This window comes from Homalodisca vitripennis, chromosome 1 (genome assembly GCF_021130785.1).
Source record: "Homalodisca vitripennis isolate AUS2020 chromosome 1, UT_GWSS_2.1, whole genome shotgun sequence".
Taxonomy (NCBI): domain Eukaryota; kingdom Metazoa; phylum Arthropoda; class Insecta; order Hemiptera; family Cicadellidae; genus Homalodisca; species Homalodisca vitripennis.
In genome coordinates this window covers 34,589,894-34,611,409 of record NC_060207.1, presented here as the reverse complement: position 1 = coordinate 34,611,409, position 21,516 = coordinate 34,589,894, and the positions used below count along the sequence as shown (strand labels likewise).

Below are 21,516 nucleotides of genomic sequence, written 5' to 3'. Positions count from 1 at the left end.
GAGGAAGTCCATATCGTGTTCAGTTTCTGTTTGGAATTAACAAAGTTAAGACTTGTTTTTGTAATACTTACGTTGAAATTGGCAGTTTACGAGAACAAGAGCGTATTATGATCCTGATGATGCAAGGCTACTGAGACAGGATGAGATCTTATGATGAAATAAGGAATTTATGTAATGACACTTATCCCTATCAAAATCCTGTATCTAAATCAGGAGTTCAAAATACAATCCAATGTTTCAAGAAAACAGGCAGCGTTAAAAACTGCTCCAAACCTGGCCGACCCAAATTGAAGCATTGTCACTTGACATTTAACAGTCTGTTGTAGAAGATTCTCATGCCTTAACAAGAAAGGTTTCCCAAATATTAGGTTTATCTCAAACATCAGTTTGTAAAGTCCTAAATGACTGGTTATAAAACATACAAGGTCGTTTAGTTCATGAGCTAAGTGAGGACAATGATCTTTGAGTAAAATTTTGTGAAATGATGATGCGGAACATTAAAAATAATACAATTAGATTAAACAACATTCCTTTTGTAGATGAAGCAACTTTCATGTTAAACGGTAACGTTAGTAGACACAATGCTCGTTATTGGGCTGATGTTAACCCTCATTGGATGAGACAACAAAATAGCCAGTACCCTAAAAAATTCCAGGAAATGTTACAAAATCAGGTTTATCCAGTTATCCAAGTAGCAACCAACAACTGTAATGAAGTTGGGTTCCAGCAGGATGGAGCACCTCTAATTGTAATTGTAATCCTAGGGCTACTGTAACTTTACATTTAAAAAATTTTAAACTACTCCCAAAAAGCCCATTTTGGGGAAATGGTTCACTTTTGTTTCCTAGAAGGGTGTGTCCCGAGTTTCAGTGGGATCCATCCATGCTTTTAACTTAATTAATTTAAATGAGTTATCATTTTGTACTGGGTTGAGATGGAAAGCTCTAGTTTCCACTGATATTTTATCAAGATCTATCAAATGAAGTGTAACTTAATGGGTCTTAAAATTCAAGAATGTTGAGCCCCCCTCACCAAATCCAATATTGGGGAATTATCTGCTCATTTTGCTACTACCCAACATTTTTTTATAGACTCATGAGCCAGTGTTTATATGTATCAACACAATAACTGCAATAATTGGTAACTGATTCCAGGTGTTATCTTAGTATGATAGTTACAAATATATGCATTTTTAAATAAATTAATACACCACAAATTTCTAATAGGATTTTTTATATTGCTGCTGTTTAACTTTGCATACCTACATTATATACTACATCTCTGATGTTATGTACTACCTAATTTGGATGCTGCCATTTTGCCTTGGGTGAATGATGTGCTATTTTTTCACCTAAGTACTGTACATTCAGTCACATGACATCAACCTTTGAGACTGTATGGTTATCATTTTATAACATACATACCATTCTATTAATTACCAAGAAAAGTAAATGTTTACCCTTAGTTTTATCATTTTATTTATATGGGACATTTTTCTTTAATTGCTGCATATTTCGTTTCTTGCCATTACAAACACATTACAACAACTGATTCAGAGAAGTGTAGTTAGAACATTATGTGGAACCCAGTCCCAGGGTTTCGTTCAAATTTACTTTTACACAAACCCAAAACTACATTTTTTCAAAATCATAACTCTTGTATGGATATTTGTGGTTTATATGTTTCTGATCCTTAGGGCCTAATTGTGCTATGAAGAGTTAAAATCTAATTAGATTTTCTACAACAATAAATAACTTTGGTTTTTAAATCAAAATCATTATATTTGAATTAAAGTCATATTTTACTGGAATTATATCTTACAATTTAAATAGTAAACAAAATAAAAGGGTCTCAAGATATTGATAAAAAACCTTTATTATGTAGGCTACTTCTTGAATTTCTTATAAAACAGTTGTTCAAGTCTGAATTAAATTTTAATTTAGACTCAAACAAAATATTTTACTTTGATCCCAATTCAAAAGGATCAAACGGTGTTTCCAGTCCTCATTAAGCTCAATAATTATTTATTGGAATATGCATTTAAATTTGATCAGAAAATGTCATTGTTTTATTCAAAGTCTAAATTCATTATTTAACACGTTGGCTGTGGCAGATACCTTACAGCACAAATTCATACAAAGAGTAGCTGGTCTCACTCAGTATAAAACCAGCAGTGAAGGTGTTATAATAAAAGTACTATCAAAGCACTCAAAACTCCTTAAGGAGGTATAGTTTTACTCTTTTATTGTTTAATAGCGGAAAAGACTGTGTTATTGTTATCTTCCTATGAGTTACAATGTCACAACACGCATGACTTTCAATCCTAAGGCTAGTAAAGTAGACAGTCAGGTGGACAAGGGATGGAGAGAGAGAATATGAGAATAAAGAGGAGGGGGAGACTGGCAGAGTGACCCAGTGCCTTACATCTAGCCATTGTACACAGCATGTTTGACCTTCCCGCGTTAACTCATGCAGAACATCTTTGCAGCCAGTTTCTTGGCTGAGGAAACCACTCTCACCTCAACATGTGACCTATCAATCAAACTACACCAGTGTTTACAGTTGTTGTTGTGACAGAGGTCATGTAACAGCCAAACTGAATTATCCTAAACTGCAATTTTAATTTGGACCTATTTTTTCTAAGCTTGTTATGCAGGATTATTGGCTTAATAATAAATTTTGTTTCCTGAGTATATTAATAGTTGTAGTATTTTCAAAGTTTGCAACAGTTTACTGAATAAATCAAAAGAAATGTTTTGGTTTATTCGAGACTATCAGATCTACAAGTAAATATCAAAACTATCTCATTTAATACTAAATATACAGCAAACTCTAAATTGGCACTGGACTAATAAAAATTAGTATGTTTAGTTTATTTAATTACATACATAATTTATTTTCAAAGATGTATTTCTAATGTAGGCAATATCGACTGATTTTTATTAAAATAAAATAATTAACAGATACTTACGGCTTTGCATGGAATTTTCTACTGAAAAACAGGGTCATTGTAGGCGTATTCATTTTACATGACATTCTACACACTCCTGTGATAAGTGATGGTCACTGAAAGATACTTCAATTCCATTTTAAATTTAAGAGCAGTGTTTTTAGGCCCTGAAGTTTAAGAATGAAACATTTCTTTCAGTACATTGAATTTCTCTCTAATATCCCATGTGTTTTTATTGAGTAGGACTAGCTATTTCAGTAAAAATTTAACTATTTTATGCCAATGTGGAGGAGTCCTAAATTCAAAGTTCTTAGCTTTTCAGTTATGCATATATGACATAATAAATGGTGGGACTCTATGTACAGAAAGATTTATATTTTATGTACATATTATTGAAGTATTCACAGTTTAGAGCTACAGATGTTAGGTAAAATTGCTAGGGTTTTTTATTTTATACTTTGCGCGTGTATGGTCACTTCTAGTTCGAACAAATATTTCCTATGCCATGGTAGAGTTTGCCTTGTTGCCTCGATCCAGAAATGCATAGGTATGAAAAGCCTAAAGTGTCTACTTTCGGCCATTGTAATTTAATTCCGGTCTAATATATTAATAGTTCCATAAGTGAGTTTGCGTTTTTACACTGATCAAAAAAAATTTATAGCCTACATACAGAGTTCTGAGAAGCCCGCTTAAAAAAAAGGTGAGTTTTTTAACAGTCTTTAAATATGTAGTATAAGTCATATAGTAACATTGTCTTTGATATCTGCATTACACTACTGACCAAGCGTCTCATAATTAATATTTGCCAAAATTTACGGTTGAAAGTCAAATTTTACAAAACCTTTCAATTCTATTAACTTTGTGTTCTACAGTGATCACAAAAAAGATTGAAATAAGAAGCGTTATTACGTCCAAGCTTATTCTATGCTTTGAAGACAATAAATACGTAAAGAAATTTTAAATGGTAGTTAAATGAACTAACATATGATTATGAAATAGTAATTAAATGAATTAACATATGATTGAATCCATATTATGTTTACACAGAACAGTTGTTATTATTTAACAGGCTCTTTCAATTAATGACATGTATTTACACAAATTGATTTTTTACAGGACTTTTCATCAACTTCAGAGGGTATTGAGACGGAACCCTGAGACCTGAGAGAAAGATCCTTCCTTAGCGCACCTCTAGAACACAAAATGAAACAATGTACCAAATTTCACATCTCTATCTTTTTTAGCTTTGTAAACCAATCAGGACATCTCCTCTTACATATATATATATATATATATATATATATATATGTGTGTGTGTGTGTGTGTGTGTATATATATATATATATATACATACGTGGGCGGTTGGTTAAGTCTGGTAAAAATAGAATAAAATATTGTTTTAAAGACAAAGCTTTATTTTTCTTGACATAATCTCCTTGCAACGCTATATATACACTTGGTCCAGCAAGTTTCCAATTTTTTTCAACCCATCGTCAAAGTAGGCTTTGTCAAACTCTACAAAATAGTCTGTCATAGCAGGGGACACTTCAATAAAAATTTCTTCCAACCATTCCAAATTTTCAAGTTTGGGAATAAGAAGAAGTCACTCGGAGCCAAGTGTGGTGAATAGTGTGGATGAGGAACCAATTTGAATCCCAAGTCGAACACTTTTGCCATTGAGATAGCTGCTGTGTGGGCTGGAGCATTGTCCTGGAGAAACAGCACCTTCTTCCATGCCAATCTTGGACCTTTTTCAATGAGTTCTTGTTTCAAAGAATCCAGCAGCATAATAGGACCCAGTTATGGATCTACCTTTTTCCAAGTAATCTATCCAAATAACCTTTCCATCTGACAAAACAAGTCTTCGCCTTCATTGGTGCACTCTCCCCACTCTTCGTCCATTACTGTTGTTTGGTCTCTGTAGTCTAATGGTGGATCCAAGTTATGAATCTACGCAAAAAGTCCTGTGGATTGCACCTGAAAAGTTTGAGATTATGAGTACAAATGTTCTTTTTCGTTTCCGTTTTTAGTCCAAAGCGAGCAAGTGCAACACCTATCGCATACAGAGCTTCTTCATGGCCAGTTTTTCATGGAGGATGCAATGCACTCGTTGCGTTGTGATGAGGTACCTCGCGAACTTTTAATTTTTCAACTTCCATTACCATATCATGCACCTTATCGATGGTTTCCTGTATGAAGACTTCAACGGGCTGACCAGAGCGTGCTCCATCTTTCATGCTTCTCCAACTAATCCAAAATTAAATGGCCTTCAATATTGGTGCAGAACCCACATGCAGAATCTGAAATGGATTTTATCTGTGCAGCTGTCCAACCTTGCAAATTAAAATGTTTAATGACCGCACAAAATTCATTTTTCTCTATCCTCAGGAACTAACTACGCAGTTACCACTTCAGCTGGCTGCCAACAATCAACTAATAACAGATACCATTCGAAAACTGCTGTAATATCCATGGTAATATATCAGGCTTACCAACAACAGTGCAGTTTCTGAAAGTTTACCACTTTTTCATACAAGTTTACCACACTTATCAATCCGCCCTTATATATATTATGCCAGTGTAATATTAAAAAAACTAATGTGTTTCAATGTTGCTTAAAACAATCATTAAACATTATTTACAATATATTTATAGTATGACTTTCAAGTGAATTTACAATAACTACACAGATTATATTTGAATTTACCCAATTCAATGTACAAGTAAATTATTTGATGGTTAAATAAATGAATATGAATATATACATAAAAATAAATTAACATTTATTATTATTAACTACTTTACAATAACTGTCCACCTATAATACAAGTAGTTATCACTTTCACTATGACTCTATACTGAGGGTTCTTGTCTTATGTTTCATGACATTAATCAGCACTAGTGCGTCTGCCCAAGCCAACATTTTAAACTACTTTACAATAACTGTCCAGCTATAATACAAGTAGTTATCACTTTCACTTTGGACTCTTATACTGAGGGTGAGTCTTCGTCTTATGTTTCATGACCATTTAATCAGCAATAGGTGCGTTCTGCCCAATCAAAAATTTTTAAACTACTTTTAACAATTATACTGTCCAGCTATTAATACAAGTATGTTATCACTTTCACTATGACTTCTATTTCTGAGGGTTCTTGTCTCAGTGCGTTAGACGAAGGGCCGGGGGTACAAGGGGGTCCGGACTTTTTTTTATATTAAAGGCATATTAAAAAATAAAGCATTGGAGCAGGAGAAAAAAGGGGACAGTTTCATTTACGCTTGTCTACAAACATTAAAATCTTTATTGATTTCACTGATTGAAGTGACCGTTGTTAAAAAGATATAATTGTCCTGTCGTCTTAAATCATAAAGTATTTAAAACGATACTTTTGGGCTCGGCCTTTAGGGATAGTGTAGTGTAATTCACGGTTCATTTCTATGTAGGGCAGGCATGGTAATGTCGACGTCGCCAAAGTAACCTGAAACCGTAACACGGCACGATCAGTTTTAAATTAGCGACGCCACTTCGTTCAAATTCGTCGTCCGGGGACGTATTAAAGTGACTACATAAGAATTAAGTTAAGACGTTTGATTTTTAGGATGTCATTATAAAACTGTATAAAACGTGTCATATAATTATCGAATTAAAAAAATCACTTTCGGGTATCGGAAAATTACATACTTGAAAAACTCTATACTGATTAGAAAACTTCAACTAATTTTGGATCTTCAATGTTTGAGGTAAACGTTTGGGGTTTTCGAATTGAGTTAGAGCGACGAGTTTTTGTTTTCAATTTAAACTTTTTACATCGTACCGTATATTAATTATCGAGAAAAACAAAACATTTTTGTTCCGTGGTCGGTAAATACCGAAGGAAACAGCCTACTCTTACTACAGATTCAAGTTTTGCCGATTTTGGGATTTCATTGGTTGAGTTGCGGTTGACGGGTAAAAGTGGTAATTAGGAATTATGTTAGTGGTCGGTTGATTTTTAAAAAGGTATGAATTTCAACGCCGGACTGAATTACAATATATTAATTATCCGAGAAAAAACACAATTAAATCATTTTAAATTGCAGCGACTTTCTTCCTATGGAGTCCCACAGGGAACTATTTACTTAGGACCAGTTCTTGTTCCTTGTGAACATCAGCAGGCAGAATATCAACGATCCGAGGGAGGGAAAATGGTCCTGTATGTTGGACGTATACAACGCTATGCATTAAAGCTACCAACAAAACATTGAGATTTAGAAATCCATTTCATTTTGTAGAACTGGAATTCAATGTAATTCAGTTTTTTTTTTTCTCTTAAATTAAATTTGAGGACCAACAAACTCCAAATCCAAATGCACTATAAAATTTACTGGTTTGCGGCCAAAAGAGAGATTGAGGGGGACCGCCGCATGCCGTGATGGCGGACGATGTCCTCACAGAGGGAAAAAACTGATTCCACCAAGTTCCTCGTAATGTACCTTAATCGGAAGTCTGACTTGAGATAATCACAGTTGAAAGTACCTGCTCAAACGGTTTTCTTCAGGCATTATATGCTCTACGGAACCTTTCAAATTTTTGCTACCTGGATGTACTAAAAAAAAAATGGCATTCTTTGGCCCCTGTACACCCCCATGATAATGTACGAGTTGAAGGCTATGAGGCAGCCTGTTCTAAATACAAAATTTGAGCGAGTATTTTAGAAGTCCAAAAAGAAAGCTGTCCGGCATCATTTACAAAATTGATATCCTCCGAAATTTCATGCAGAGATGCCGTTTAAGGAGCTTGGGATTGCTAACTTTGCCACTTGTCTCTACAATCCTCGGATGTTCAGGCCCTTGTAACTGCCGATTTCAAGTGCGAGTGTCGTCCGGGGGCACGGGACGTATATCAATTACGGGCCAAGTCGGCGAGGGACAACACTTCGGTTACATGCCGCACAGAAAACAGCCGCATTTTAAACGTTTGCCATCCGAGGTTGGTGTTATAGCTGATCAACAAGCTCCCTGATGAAATCAAAAAATTTGACATGAACCAAACAAAATTTAAAGCTCGATTGAGGGGACACCATTTTGTTTGGTGTCGAGGGTGTTTTATTCAGTGGAAAGAGTTTAAAGGATGAGCCGTCTGGGATGTTGAAATTTAAAGTTAATTCGCTCATTCCTCTAGTTTTCCGGTGGTTAAATTTTAGAAAGCATTTTAAAACGTGACTTATGGCTGTAAGTATCGTATCAGTCATTAGGAGATGAGTGTGGACTGTCTTATGATTACGGGGTACCTATGAATGGGGGCCAAATTTTAAAATAGATATACATATTTCTAAATAATTTAATTTGACGATTGTATGCAAATTTTTTATTTATTGTTGGACTCAATAATAAAGTATTATTATTACCTCCAAAGTCGGAAATATACGAGTGAAAAGCTCTACTGAGTCAGATTTTTGACGATTTTGGGTTTTCACTGGTTGATGTCGTGAGATTAAAAGTGGTTTACTGGTAGAATTATGTTAAAGAAACTATTACATTTTAGGTATCTATTGAACGTCCGACTTAATATCTATATAGTTTTATCAAAGAAAAAATTGAAAAAAAAAAAAAATCGCCTTCACCGGATCAAATAATACACCGGTAAAAAATCTCTACTGATAAGACGTTTCCGACTACTTTGGGATTTCACTGACTGAGGTATTATTTCATTCACATTCTTCCTCTAGTATATTCCGATTCGGAAGTAGTGATTATTTTTGTTTTTTTTCTCGGGATTAAGTTATTATATTTATTAGTCGGCGTTGAATTAATCTCTAAATTCAATGTTACTAAATAATTATAAGTAATACTATTTTTACCTCAACCCAATCAACCAGTGAAATCCAAAAATCGTCAAAACGGAATCAGTAGAGAGCTTTTTCTTTGGTATTTACCGGACCGGAGACGTGAATTTTTTCTCGATAATTATAATTAGGTAGTCGGAAAGTAAAGTTTTACATGATAACAAAAAAATCGTCGTCCTAAACTCCAATCAAAAATACCAACGTTTTTACCTCAATAACCGAAGTCCTGAAAGTAGTTTGAAGGTTTCCTAATCATTTAGAGTTTTTCAGGTTGTATGTTTATTTTCCGAACCCGAAAGGTGATTTTTTCCGATAATTATAATACTCGTCCTACAAAGTGTTAATGATACCATAATACAAATCGTCATTATAACTCATTTATAAATTACCCCAATCAGTGAAATCCAAAGTGGGCACGAAAACTTCTAATCAGTAGAGTTTTTCCGGTGCGAATTTTCCGTTTAGTTTGATCTGTACCCCGAGCAAAACGCTCGAAAATCGCCATTTCTTTTCCTTAAAGGGGTTTTCGGCCGTTCAGGTTGCGCCCATATCGTCCCAGAAGGAAGTATTTCATTTTCTCCACAGAATGTTAGTTGGAGTCAATTTTTACGCTTGAGGTGAAGCTCTGTTGTTGTTCTTTTTATTTTCTTATCCAGTGAATCCGAAGTAGTTGAAGTTCTGAATCATTAAGAGTTTCTTCAGGTGTTATTTTATGTTTCCGACCGAAAGGTGAAAAGTGGATTTTTCGATAATTATATACTCGTCTACAGTGTGTATTGATACATAACAATCGTCATTATAACCAATTTATAAAAATACCCCCAATAAGTGAAAATCCAAAGTGGCCGAACTTCTAATCAGATAGAGTTTTTCCGGTGCAATGTTTACGTTCGCTTAGTTTGATCTTGTACCACGAGACACACGCTCGAAAATTCGCCCTTCTTTTTCTTAAAGGGTTTTCGGCCCGTCACGTGTGGCCCAATGTCCCCGAAGGAGTATTTCATTTTCTCCACTAGAAATGTAGTTGAGTCAATTATACGCATTGTACGTGATGCTCTGTTCTTGTTATTTGTTATTTCTTATTCCAGTGAATCCAACATTCACTTTGGTGATGTATCTACTCGGCCAGAATCGAAACCTTCGTTAGTTTCTGTAGCTATACAAGAAATCCAAAATAAAAAAAAAAATTTTTTTTTTTTTTTTTTTGTGTTTGGGAGTTACGAGAGTTGCTGTTGAGGAGTTTTAATGTGCCTATTACTTTCTTTCCACTTTCTATAAGGCGTAGTTACTCTAAAGCTCCATATTTTTGGTATGTACCTTATTACCAGTGAATTCATTTGGGAAAATATAAACACACAAAACGTCACCCCGGATCACCCACGGGTTTCGGATCCCCCCCCGACACGAAATTTCTTGGACTACGCTACTGTCCTTGTCTTATGTTTCATGGACATTAATCAGGCACTTAGTGCAGTCTGCCCAAGGCCAACATTTTAAACTAACTTTACAATAAACTGTACAGCTATAATACAAAGGTAGTTATCACCTTTCCACTATGACTCTTATATTTGTTTTTTTTCTGGTTATTACTGAGGGTTTCTCTGTCTTATGTTTCATGACATTAATCAGCACTAGTGCGTATGTCCCAAAGCCAACATTTGTTACACTACCTTTACAATAAAACTGTCCAGCTATAATTACAAGTAGTTATCTCTTTCACTATGACTCTATACTGAGGGTTCTTGTCTTATGTTTCATGACATTAATCAGCACTAGTGCGTCTGCCCAAGCCAACATTTTAAACTACTTTACAATAACTGTCCAGCTATAATACATCCCAGCAGAGCAAGTACTTTTTGTCATTCAATGTTTAAGAAGTTTTTTATATATATATTGGGTATCCACCCAAAGGTTATTTACTGCTCGAAATAAAGGAATTTTTATTTTTTGGACTCAAGTTGAAATTTTTGTGCTCAACAATTTGTGACAACAATATTTATACTCAAAAAAGTCAAAATTATATTTTGGTATCAATCACTTTTTACATTCCTACCGTCTTTCTTAGTTATTTAAATGCTTTGTAATATCTTTTCGTAACCAGAGATTAAATGTTGGAAAATATTTTTATTGCTTTAACATAATGCTGAAGTATATAATATAAAAAGAGGTAAATTTTATTACAGTTTTATCAGACCTGTACATAGCAAAATACCTCAAAGATTTGACAAGCCTAATTTGTTGCTATAACGGAGTACGCCAGGTCATAGCTTAATTTGTTCTTGAGATATACAGCAGAAAAGAGACACTGTCAGGTAGAAAGAAGTCAAAATTTACAATTGACCCTTAGGAAGCAAAATATACAAAATTTGAAGTTATAACTCAAGAGACATCTTTTTCAGCAGTGTTGTTACAGCATCAGAGATTTTTTACACAGTTAAGAATAAAGAGAGTTATTTGCATAGTGTGTAGGATGAGGAGGATAACTAAGTTGCATCTGTATTATAATTAATAACTAGTAATTAAGGAACATTTATTTTACCTTCTAGGAAATGTTCTGTTATGCCTATTACGAATTATATTTCTTGAGACTATTATACGGTTTTTGTAAACTGTCACAATAAAGATGTTTTGAGTTGAGTTAAGTTGAATCAATTCATTTTCAAATTATTGATGCTCAACAAATACCATGGAGGGACTTTCTCCATAACCGAACTCCATCTCTATACTCTAAACTCTTTATTAAACAGCACAAATAAACCATTTCAACTTTGGTCTAGTAAAATTTTTCATTTATAAATTTTCTGGACTATTTGTGTTAGTCCGTCATAAGCATGTCTTCGCATCATTTATATTTTTATTGCATATGTTACTTTTTATGCTTTTATGCATATGTTTGTCTTTTAATTGTAAAAGAACAATAACGATGTAAAGGCGCTTTTTACGTGAAATAATTACACGAATCGATACAACAGAGTATCGAAATGATTCAACAGAATGTAACAAAGTCTTATCTATGAATCAGACAAAGTAATCCCATTACATGTGTTATTATATCATGTTAAAGTGTAAAATGATATAATGTATTCAGTTTACTTACAATTTATTTATTCTACAATTTTCTCGTTGTCATCATAGTTACCCATAAAACCAATATAAACATGTTGAATTTATGCTAAGACAAATTGTATGAAATGAAATGAACTGTCATCGAACTTATATGAAAATGAAGCTTCATGCAAAATTTAAATCTATAGGTTAATTCATTCTCAAAATATTGTAAGAAAAGACAGACAGACAGAAATGAAAATTTTCAGCCCCTCGAAATGTAGGCTTTGCTAGTGCTCAGTCCTTGATTATGGATTATCAAGGGCTCAGTCATCTAGGTTATTACAGTTGGCTTTTATTTATAACAAAACCTGTTACATACTTTAATAAAAGCCTCAGCTTTATTACTGTAAAATAGCAACTATAATGTGAGAGGGAAGGATGTTTGCTACTTCCATGGCTAGAATAGACCTGATAATAATAATAATTTAAATATATGTGGAAGATTTTGTTTTTGTAAATTGCAAGACTAGATTGACTTTATGAATCTTCCTCTTAATAATCAGAATGTATCATTAACTTCTAAAGCACTTTTTCTTAACTTTTCGGGTTTGATGGGCTATACTTATTTAATTCTACTTCCTAATCTTATAACCTACATGCTGTCCCAATTATTATTTCTGTTAAATTTAATAACTTTATATAATTGTAACAACTCTGAAAAATGAGTTCCATACATATCCCAAAGTGCACTTACTCTGAGACGGGATTTTAAATTAAAATTTAAAATACCCGGTTATTTTTGAAAATTGGGTATTTACTCTGATTCATAAATATTTGCGTATTTTACATCCATACACAGACAGACAAAATGGAAAGTCTAAAAAAGTGAAACACTTATAGGTTAGTGATTGCACATATCTTATTAATGATGGGTATCTCAGGAACAACGTAAATCAACTGACCACAATAATGAGTGATTTGGTTTATTGCACCATGTTACTGTGGTGAAAACAGGACATGATGCCCTTGGAAAAACCATTCAACAGCTCTTCAATTGCTTAACCACAAAATTGTTACTTTCATAACGTATGTATTACTAATACAGACATGTTATAATAAACTCTAATTTAAACAGATTTTTAATGTGTATAAAATCAAATAAATTTGAAATGACAATACATGTACAGGCTTAAATAGGAAAGTGTGTTTTTAGAAACTTTATAGAATACATTTCTGTATTTTTTAATTTTTTTGTTTAAAAGTGAGGGGTACAGCCTTTGAGGGGCCAGCAGCCAGCAGGAGGTATTTTCTTGCCAGTAAATTTTAGGAACAGTATTAGCCTACCTGGTTGATTTAGTTTTTGTTAAATGAGCGGAAGTCACTTTTTTCTGAAATAAAGTATTCAATTTTGATAAAAGTTTTAGGTTCCCATTACTGTGTTTTATCAATGACTGTCGAGAACAATCCTATGACATTTCAGTAATATGTCTGGGATTTACTCCGGCCTTCAGCTTGTGTTACAGAAATTAACCCCAAAAGCACTTTATATCCCGTGTGCTGTGCATTCACTCAACTTTGAACGCTCCATGTACTGCAAGCTGTTGCCAGAAGGCATGTAATTTTTTTAATTTTGTGCAATATATATCATTTCTTCACTGGTTCTACAAAATAGTGGGAGATGTGAATTCAACACTAGGTAAATAAAAGTAAAATTATAAGGTATATTTGATACAAGGTGGTATGCACATGAGGATGCTTGCAAACACCATTGTGAAAACTGGGAAACTGACATTGTAGTCTTCCATATTCATCAGAATGCCAGATTGTATGTGATCTGAAGTTGGGAAAGTACTGATCAGAAATGACCCTGGCCATCAGTGTGGGCTTCGTTAGTCACCCCGCACCACTGGCAAAAAGATCCTCCCTTGAGATAGTATACCCAAATTCAACCTCAGATTATGTAAGTGCTCATTAACTTTGGTACTACTAGTAACATATTTATATGATAATCTAATCTAAACTACTAATATCCCGTAATAACAAGAAGTAGATAGGGACAGATTGGCCTACAGTGGAGTCCCGCTAATCCGAACACGTATAATCCGAACGTCGGTTAATCCGAACAGGTCCAGGAGGAATTATTTATAACGATAATGAACAGTTATAGGAACTAATTACATAAAAAATGAAAATGGGTGCATCATTTCGTACATAAACAAAGAAAACTTTAATTAAATAGACATGCAGTATTTTATTAAGACAAATTGTGTACGGTACAGTACATAAATAATGAAGTTAAATACAGTACCAAATTGAAACTTATAGGTTAAGTATGAGTTAAATTACTGTATTAAGAAGTGAAATCAAACAAAAATTGGACGTACAGTACTGATATTATTATTGAGTACAATATTACTTGTTAAAAGACATAAATTCAGTTATTGTCTTCTGTCGCATTAAAGAGAGTCTATTGGATGACGCGTAGTTTCGTACAACTATTGAACGCGTGGACCCGTACAATATCCAGTACGCTCACATTGCTTAACAATAGAACTCTCACACTAAATACGGTAAATGTGCTTAGTATTCGCAAACACGTTTATTTGTCAAGAAATACAATGCAACAGTCAGAAAACATGTTTTAATAAAAATGTTGATAATTCTATAACAAAATAGACCCATTCTCAAGTTTAAAACCGTATTTTTCTGTAATTCTGGCTAATCCGAACAATCACATAATCCGAATAGGGCTCGGTCCCAATTAGGTCGGATTAACGGGACTCTACTGTACTTCTCACCAACATCGCTTCCTTTTGGGTGGCAGAAAACAAGAACTGATCGTCATAATGACATGTAATTTTACTTTTTGACAAGTAACTCAAATAGAGTCTGTTTTCTATAATAATGTAGTTTTAAGATCCCCGGTAAGAAAAACTGTTCAGAAAATTGTGGCCTCCGGATAATATAAAAGTTACCATAATTTTCCGAGTGCTTGCAAAATATGTTAAATTCACAAGAATTTTTCCAAAATATGAGGATCTTTTTTTAACATCACCATTAAATTTATGTAGTTTACTACCAAAATACACTCATCACATGTACTAAGATTTTCAAAATATACCATGTTACTTTCATTTTCTAGAGAATCACCCACATAGCTTAAGATTGTTTTTTAGTGGCCTCCAGATAGTACAAAAGTCCCGAAATTTCATATAAATCTGCCTATATTACAATCACCATTATGGAATTTCCTTACATAATAAAAACAAACCCATGTTTTTTTAAAAATTAGTTTCAACTTATGACAATCGATATTATTAATTTAATAGTAGCATTTGATAATCTAAGCATCTGACTGCAGTATAACTGAATAAACGGACACCACAAAAACTGAATCAACAAACCAAACTATCGGCCACAGTACGATAAGTTGACCCGGTTTTTATATTGCTTATTACAATCATTGATACTTTATATATTGAATAACAGAACTATCGATCAATATCAACATATATGAAATACTAAATTAAAATCACAAGTTAAATTATTAGAAATAGTTTAAACAATTACTTACTGTCATAAATAATAAACCATAAACATTAATCAAACAAAACATTAAGACAGGTGGCATGAAAATTGTCAATTAAATAATAAAGAAAACGTAACCGTCTTGAAACCCAAGAAAGAGAGTAAAATACTTTTAGTATTATTTTACATAGTTTTCTAAGTTTAACTATCTTTTATTATTTAAGAGAAGGTACTTATAGAACAAATTATGTTTAGAAAATGAAAATGTGTGTACAGTTGGTGCAGATGATTTTACTTATTGTTCAAATTAATTACTATTTGTAGAATATATCGATGGGTAAGTTATAATAATTAAATATTGTTCGATAATTTTGATATAATAAACCGGGTCCGCTTATCGTACTCTACCCTAAACTATCGAATAAAAAGGTAATATTTTATAGTTATCTGCTAGCTGTTTTTTATGTATTAAATAACAATATTGTTTAAAATATAATAATTGTTTAATAATCAAAGTAAAATTATTTTTGTGTTATTTAGGTAATAGCTGCAATTGAAATGGTGAAAAACTATGCGTTACTTGTGGCACACACTTTCAGACATATTTATCCTTCAAAATAGTAAAGAAGTGATCTGAACACTGCTTTGTTTGTAATATTAAAAAATATATATATAGGTAGATAAAATTAATCTATCATTATATCATTACTTTTTTAGATATAAAAACATAACTAAACTTTAATGTAATTTGAAATACCGGGTAGGGTACGATAAGCGGACCCAGTTTTTTATATCGAAGAATATAGTCATCGATACCTAATATTCGCATCTCAAATCCTAGACTATCAATCGATATAAAATTACCTATAGTCCTCAATAACAATTATATGTTTTAAATTGAAATATGAATTTAATATTTACAGTGATCAAACAAATTATTATAACGAAAATTAGGAAAACTGAAGACGACCATACTTACTCCTGTCACAGTTACAGTTGTTTCTTTACCACAAATTTCACATAATGGGTTTTTCGGTACGAGTCCAACATGTTGAAGCCACGAAAAAGCAATGTCATGTAGTTTTCTAAAATTGACTGCCATTTTTAATAATCAGAATTACTTATATAAAATTGAAGAGCGTTTACAGCTGTTGATATAGATTATTTAAGTTAATAGTTCAAAATAATTAATCAGTATCGATTGATTATATCGATGGTTATGATTGAGTAATATCGTTTGCCAATTTCGATATAAAAACCGGGTCCGCTTATCATACCCTACCCGAAATACCTATAATGTGAATTGGTTCGACACTTTGTTTTAGTGTTGTGATTTATATAATCAGAATTAGTTACAATTCTATTGTCATGGTAATCACTTATAATACTCCAGCCAGGTATCTTTAACCACTATCAATTATTTAGAAGCACTTGTTACCATGCCGATGCTTATTCCTTCTACCTCCAAGACTACCTAACCTATTTCTACTAATCGCTGTACCTTCAATCAAATTGACCTCTTAAACCTTCCAAATCTAACAACACTTACAAGTATATTAAATTTAGTGGCTCATTTGGGTATATTACTAACATGAAAGGGATTAACTGAGACTGATATCACAACTTAGTGTCATCTTTAATTAATTATCACTTCATTTTCTCCCTATCACAAAAACGTAATAAATAATAGGAATATTTTGATGGTCCTAAAATACCCAGCTTAATTATTAAACTACATGTTTATAATTTAAAAAAAAACAAACAAATTATTGAAATAAAAACAAATTTTGACACTTCATCTAATGATAACCAATCAAGGCAAATACTTACAAACTCCATATTTCTTCGTCTTTGTCGGTGTCCACAGCATTGTTGAATGATATAAATTTATATCATAGTTAACGAATCTTAACACACATAAATTAATAGGCCATATAAATCACAAAACTGCAATCACCACACAACACCAAACACCTGCATAACACTACATTTCACAGCTTCTTTCTGCTACAGAGTTTGTGACAATTAACCAGCAGCCATCAAATCAAGTCACTGCCATTTAGATTATGAGATTTATTAATGTCAATGCTATATTTATTACGCCTCAATGTAATATTATAGTAAATGTTAATCAATTTCATGTAATTCAAAAGAATATGAACATCGAGGACAGATATTAATTTAATTTTGTTTATAATGTAAGCAATCAGACGTTTTGAACCCCTTCAACAAGTCAGAGTAGTAACCGACTTTTATGAAATAACATTTTGCCCATAAAAAAGTAAAAAGAATTATAAGAAGTTAAAAGACAATATATTAAAAAAAAGTTATTTTGCATATGAGTTGCAAATAATGAGCCATTATTATTACAAGTATTTATATTGTATTAAAATTATCGATTACCTATACAAAAATTGGTATTTTCACTATTTTTGTCGTCTGAATATAGGAAGAATGATATAATAAATACTTTGGCTTTTCAGAGAATAACCTTTGCCTCCATAATATGGAGGCATGTATGGCAGAAATTTGTTTTGGTAAATATGATACATAATCAAAGGTAGAGTATATTATACTTGTTTTTGTTTTATACTCGGTGTATGTAAATGGTGTAACGAAGATAGTGGAAAAAATAATGAAATCCGATGAAAATTTTGAATTTCATCTTTATTTTATGAACGGACATAATCTACATAAAAACATGTCGTGTATATTTATTTTACCTATATGATCATTATTCCCATATAAAGGCGACGAAAATATTAAAAACGAAAATAAAAGCAAATTATTTCTTAAAGTTGTGTATATAATATTTAAAAAAGGATATTTTCTAATCAAAAAGGTACTTAATGTTAATCTGTATTTATTACAACTCAGCTTCATAATGAAAAAATGTTTTCAGTTCGAGAAAACTCATTTAATAGCTTGTTCGTTTCAATGTCACTTTCTATGGCTCATGATATATGATGTACACAACATTAATAACAACTGTTATATTCGGGTCCGCGTGGATTGTCCAGATACATGCAGGGACTTAAAAATGGATAAATTGCAGAAAATATTTTCTGTGTTGCAACCATAGAAGAATTTCTGAGGCGTAACTATCGGAATTGAAGACATCCAAACAGTCACAGAATTGTGATAATTGGTAGCTTAAAACCACGCCCTGTAACCCTTGAAAGTTGCTCAGTTGAATATGAATATTCAGGTATACACTTTTCTCAGACTGAACAACTCATAGAAGAGCTACAATAAATTATAGGTAGATGTCTTGGGAACATTTTGTCCTCGGGTTGACAGAATATAAGTCCTCTTCTCGTGCAGTAGCTAAGAACTACGACAGCTCCTTTAATAATGTTACTAAACAGGGCGAATCTCAAAAATATATTATCAAACACACGTTTCTTCCGATAAAGGAAAAAGTTCAAAAATCCTTTATGTTTAAAGCTGTGCCTTCCATTAAAAGATGATGTTATTTCGGTATTTCGCTTTTTAAAAAGTGTTAATAATCTAGATGGTGAGGTAAAAGACATGTTTTGACAAAGAAATCGCACTATTTGGGAGAGACATCATCTTTAAGAGCTTCGAGAAACACTATAAAAACAGGAATCAAAGCTGGAGAACAAGATCCATCTATTAAGTATATAAATAGTGAATGAAGGATATTGAAAAATCTAATTAAGTCCAATTGCAATTTAAATTTTAAATTATTTAGTTCCAAACTTGTAGGTTTGGACAATGTTTTGTATTGTTTTATACATGATGTTCTATTCTGTGAAACAACACTAATCTGCGGAAATGTCATATTATGATTTGCAGTGTAGCGCTAAGTATTCTATTTACCGCGAAGACAGTTTAAAACTTTCCGGAGTAGGAGTGAGCTGCTGACAAGAATACTATCAACTCACATTTAGTTGTCTCTTAAACAAACCTTGAATGTGTCTTTTCCAACCTTCCTTAGTATAAAACTATAATAAACTGTGTTGATTTACTATATGCAACTGTGTAAATGAAGCATAAGTGATATGGTAACATGTAAGGCTATCACTCAACCTAGCTCATGTCTCATCTTGACTGGCGATTTCAATATTCCTCTTACATTGAGAACGATACCAATATCAATACAGCAACTCGAGTTGAAATTTCCACTCATTCAGATAAATAAGGTTAGAAACTTTAGTAATAGCTTACATGATCTGTTCTTCAATGATTGTGCATCTGCTCGTTGGCGCGGCTTAGGTTATCCTTCTCGCGTCTGATTTTCGCCATCCTTCTGTATCTCTATCGACCGAGAGAAATGCTCTTCTGTCTGTCGAATTGGTCTCAATTTTCAGGAAGTGTGATCTCATGGTAGCATCCCATGCTCTTTAGTCTTCGGATTTCAGTTTTGTATTTGAGCCAACTGGTACAGCCGAGAAAAACAGCAAGCTGATATAGTTACTTTTGGTGATATTGGAATGCAGTTTAGCCCATAAAAGCATGCTGAGGGGCAATATTTTCAGAACTGGTTCTCCAACTCATTCAATTGGTAATTTTAAAGAAGAGTGCCCACAAATGCTATAAGTTAACCCTCAGCCCAACTGACTACTATAGTTTTTCCAAGTTACGACAGGGTCCAAGGAATATTCCTGTGGTAGACATTCTTAGTGTATAAATCATATTGCGACATCTGTACCAAATAATTTACGCTATTTTTGTAACTTTGTTAGCTTTTCTCAAAATAAATCTTCTGAACTGTCTTGTCAGATGACTTTGAAGGAGTGTTATTTGTCAGAGATACAACTGAGCTTTTTTAAAATTAATTTTCATCAGTCTACCCATAGTCTTCCACCATCTCCAACAGCTACTTTCATGGGACTTTTAATGCTACTTTTCAATGGGACATTTACATTGCTCCACCTGTTTCTCAGTTTCCTGAAGGACCTAGAGAAGAAAATGGAACAGTTGGACGTTGACAAGGGAAAAGTACCGGACAACATATATCACCATCTCTTCTTCATCACTGTATTTTTCTCCCTGGCCAAGCAACTCAGTATACTCCTAAACGATTCCATATGTCATAGAACATTTCATTTTTACAATCCTTAAGACGAGGCATGTTGTTCCAATTCTTAAGAGTGGTGACCTGTTGGAAATAGAAAATTATTGGCCCACTACCATTCTATAGGTAAGGTTTTCCATTATGAGGAACACGCTCTGGTTGGCCGTCGGAGGACACATCATCTAGAGTGTGAACGTTTAATTCTCTCTAGATTGGAGCCCTTCTTGGTGACGACTATTCTGTTGCTCTTTGAGAACTACATTTTGGCTGCTTTCAAGAGGAAAATCAGATTTATGTTACCTTTTCAATTTTTGAAGGCTCTTAACACAGTCAATCATGGAATAGTGGATTCGTTGTTGAGTGAGCCAAAGACTATATGACTGGAGAAGTTTGCAGCTGCCACCACAAATCGTATTTCTCAGATGTCAGGCGTTCTGCATAGATCCATTCTAGATAATTTCAATATCTTCGTCAACGATTCATTCCAGATTTCAGGGGTCAAGTCTGCAACAGCATCAGATACTGCACGCAGGAGGAAATAAAGCTAAATTCAACATTCACACTCCCATATCATTTCAACTACTCTATGGACTTGTTTTATTGTGATGTTTCCACCTAAAACCAAACTTAAGAGCAGATACTACAAAATCTTCATGGAATAATGATTCGTCTTCTCAGAAATATCTTCTCAGTTGAGAAATAATAGGCAAGAATCTTAGTAGTCTATATGAGGTTAGCTGGATTAGGAGCTTTCCTGGTTTTGGTGTGACAATTAGCTGGGGTTTTTATTAATTGAACGGGTTTGTATTTCAGTCTCACTAAGGCGTTAAATAATAACGTTAATATAATCTATATTTTTAGAAGTTCTTTCATTATTTTTCTAGTAATAGAGTCAAAGCCAGGAGACTTGTAAGGATTGAAATTGTAAGTTTTAACTGAGCAAACTTCAGACAGTTTGAATTTTTGTAATAAAAAATTGAGTTGAAATGGAAAATCTAAATACTTGTATATTTCCTATTTGTTGTTTACAAAAGCGTCATTTGGTTTAAAACCGTTTTAGAACTATTCTGCAAATGACTCCAATTTTTCAGTGTTACTTTTCACCCAGTTTCCATCAGTTTTTAAA

The 21,516-nt window shown here is 33.1% G+C and overlaps 1 protein-coding gene across 1 annotated transcript in view; it reads right to left on the bottom strand.

The window, feature by feature from the left end:
- Window positions 1–17,415, bottom strand: part of LOC124359624 (dedicator of cytokinesis protein 3-like) — a 65,579-nt gene extending 48,164 nt beyond the window's left edge. The window contains exon 1 of the mRNA XM_046812529.1: window positions 17,180–17,415. Within this exon, the coding sequence (XP_046668485.1) occupies window positions 17,180–17,219 (40 nt within the window). The 5' untranslated portion in view covers window positions 17,220–17,415. The remainder of the gene's footprint in view (window positions 1–17,179) is intronic.
- Between the last annotated feature and the right edge of the window lie 4,101 nt (window positions 17,416–21,516).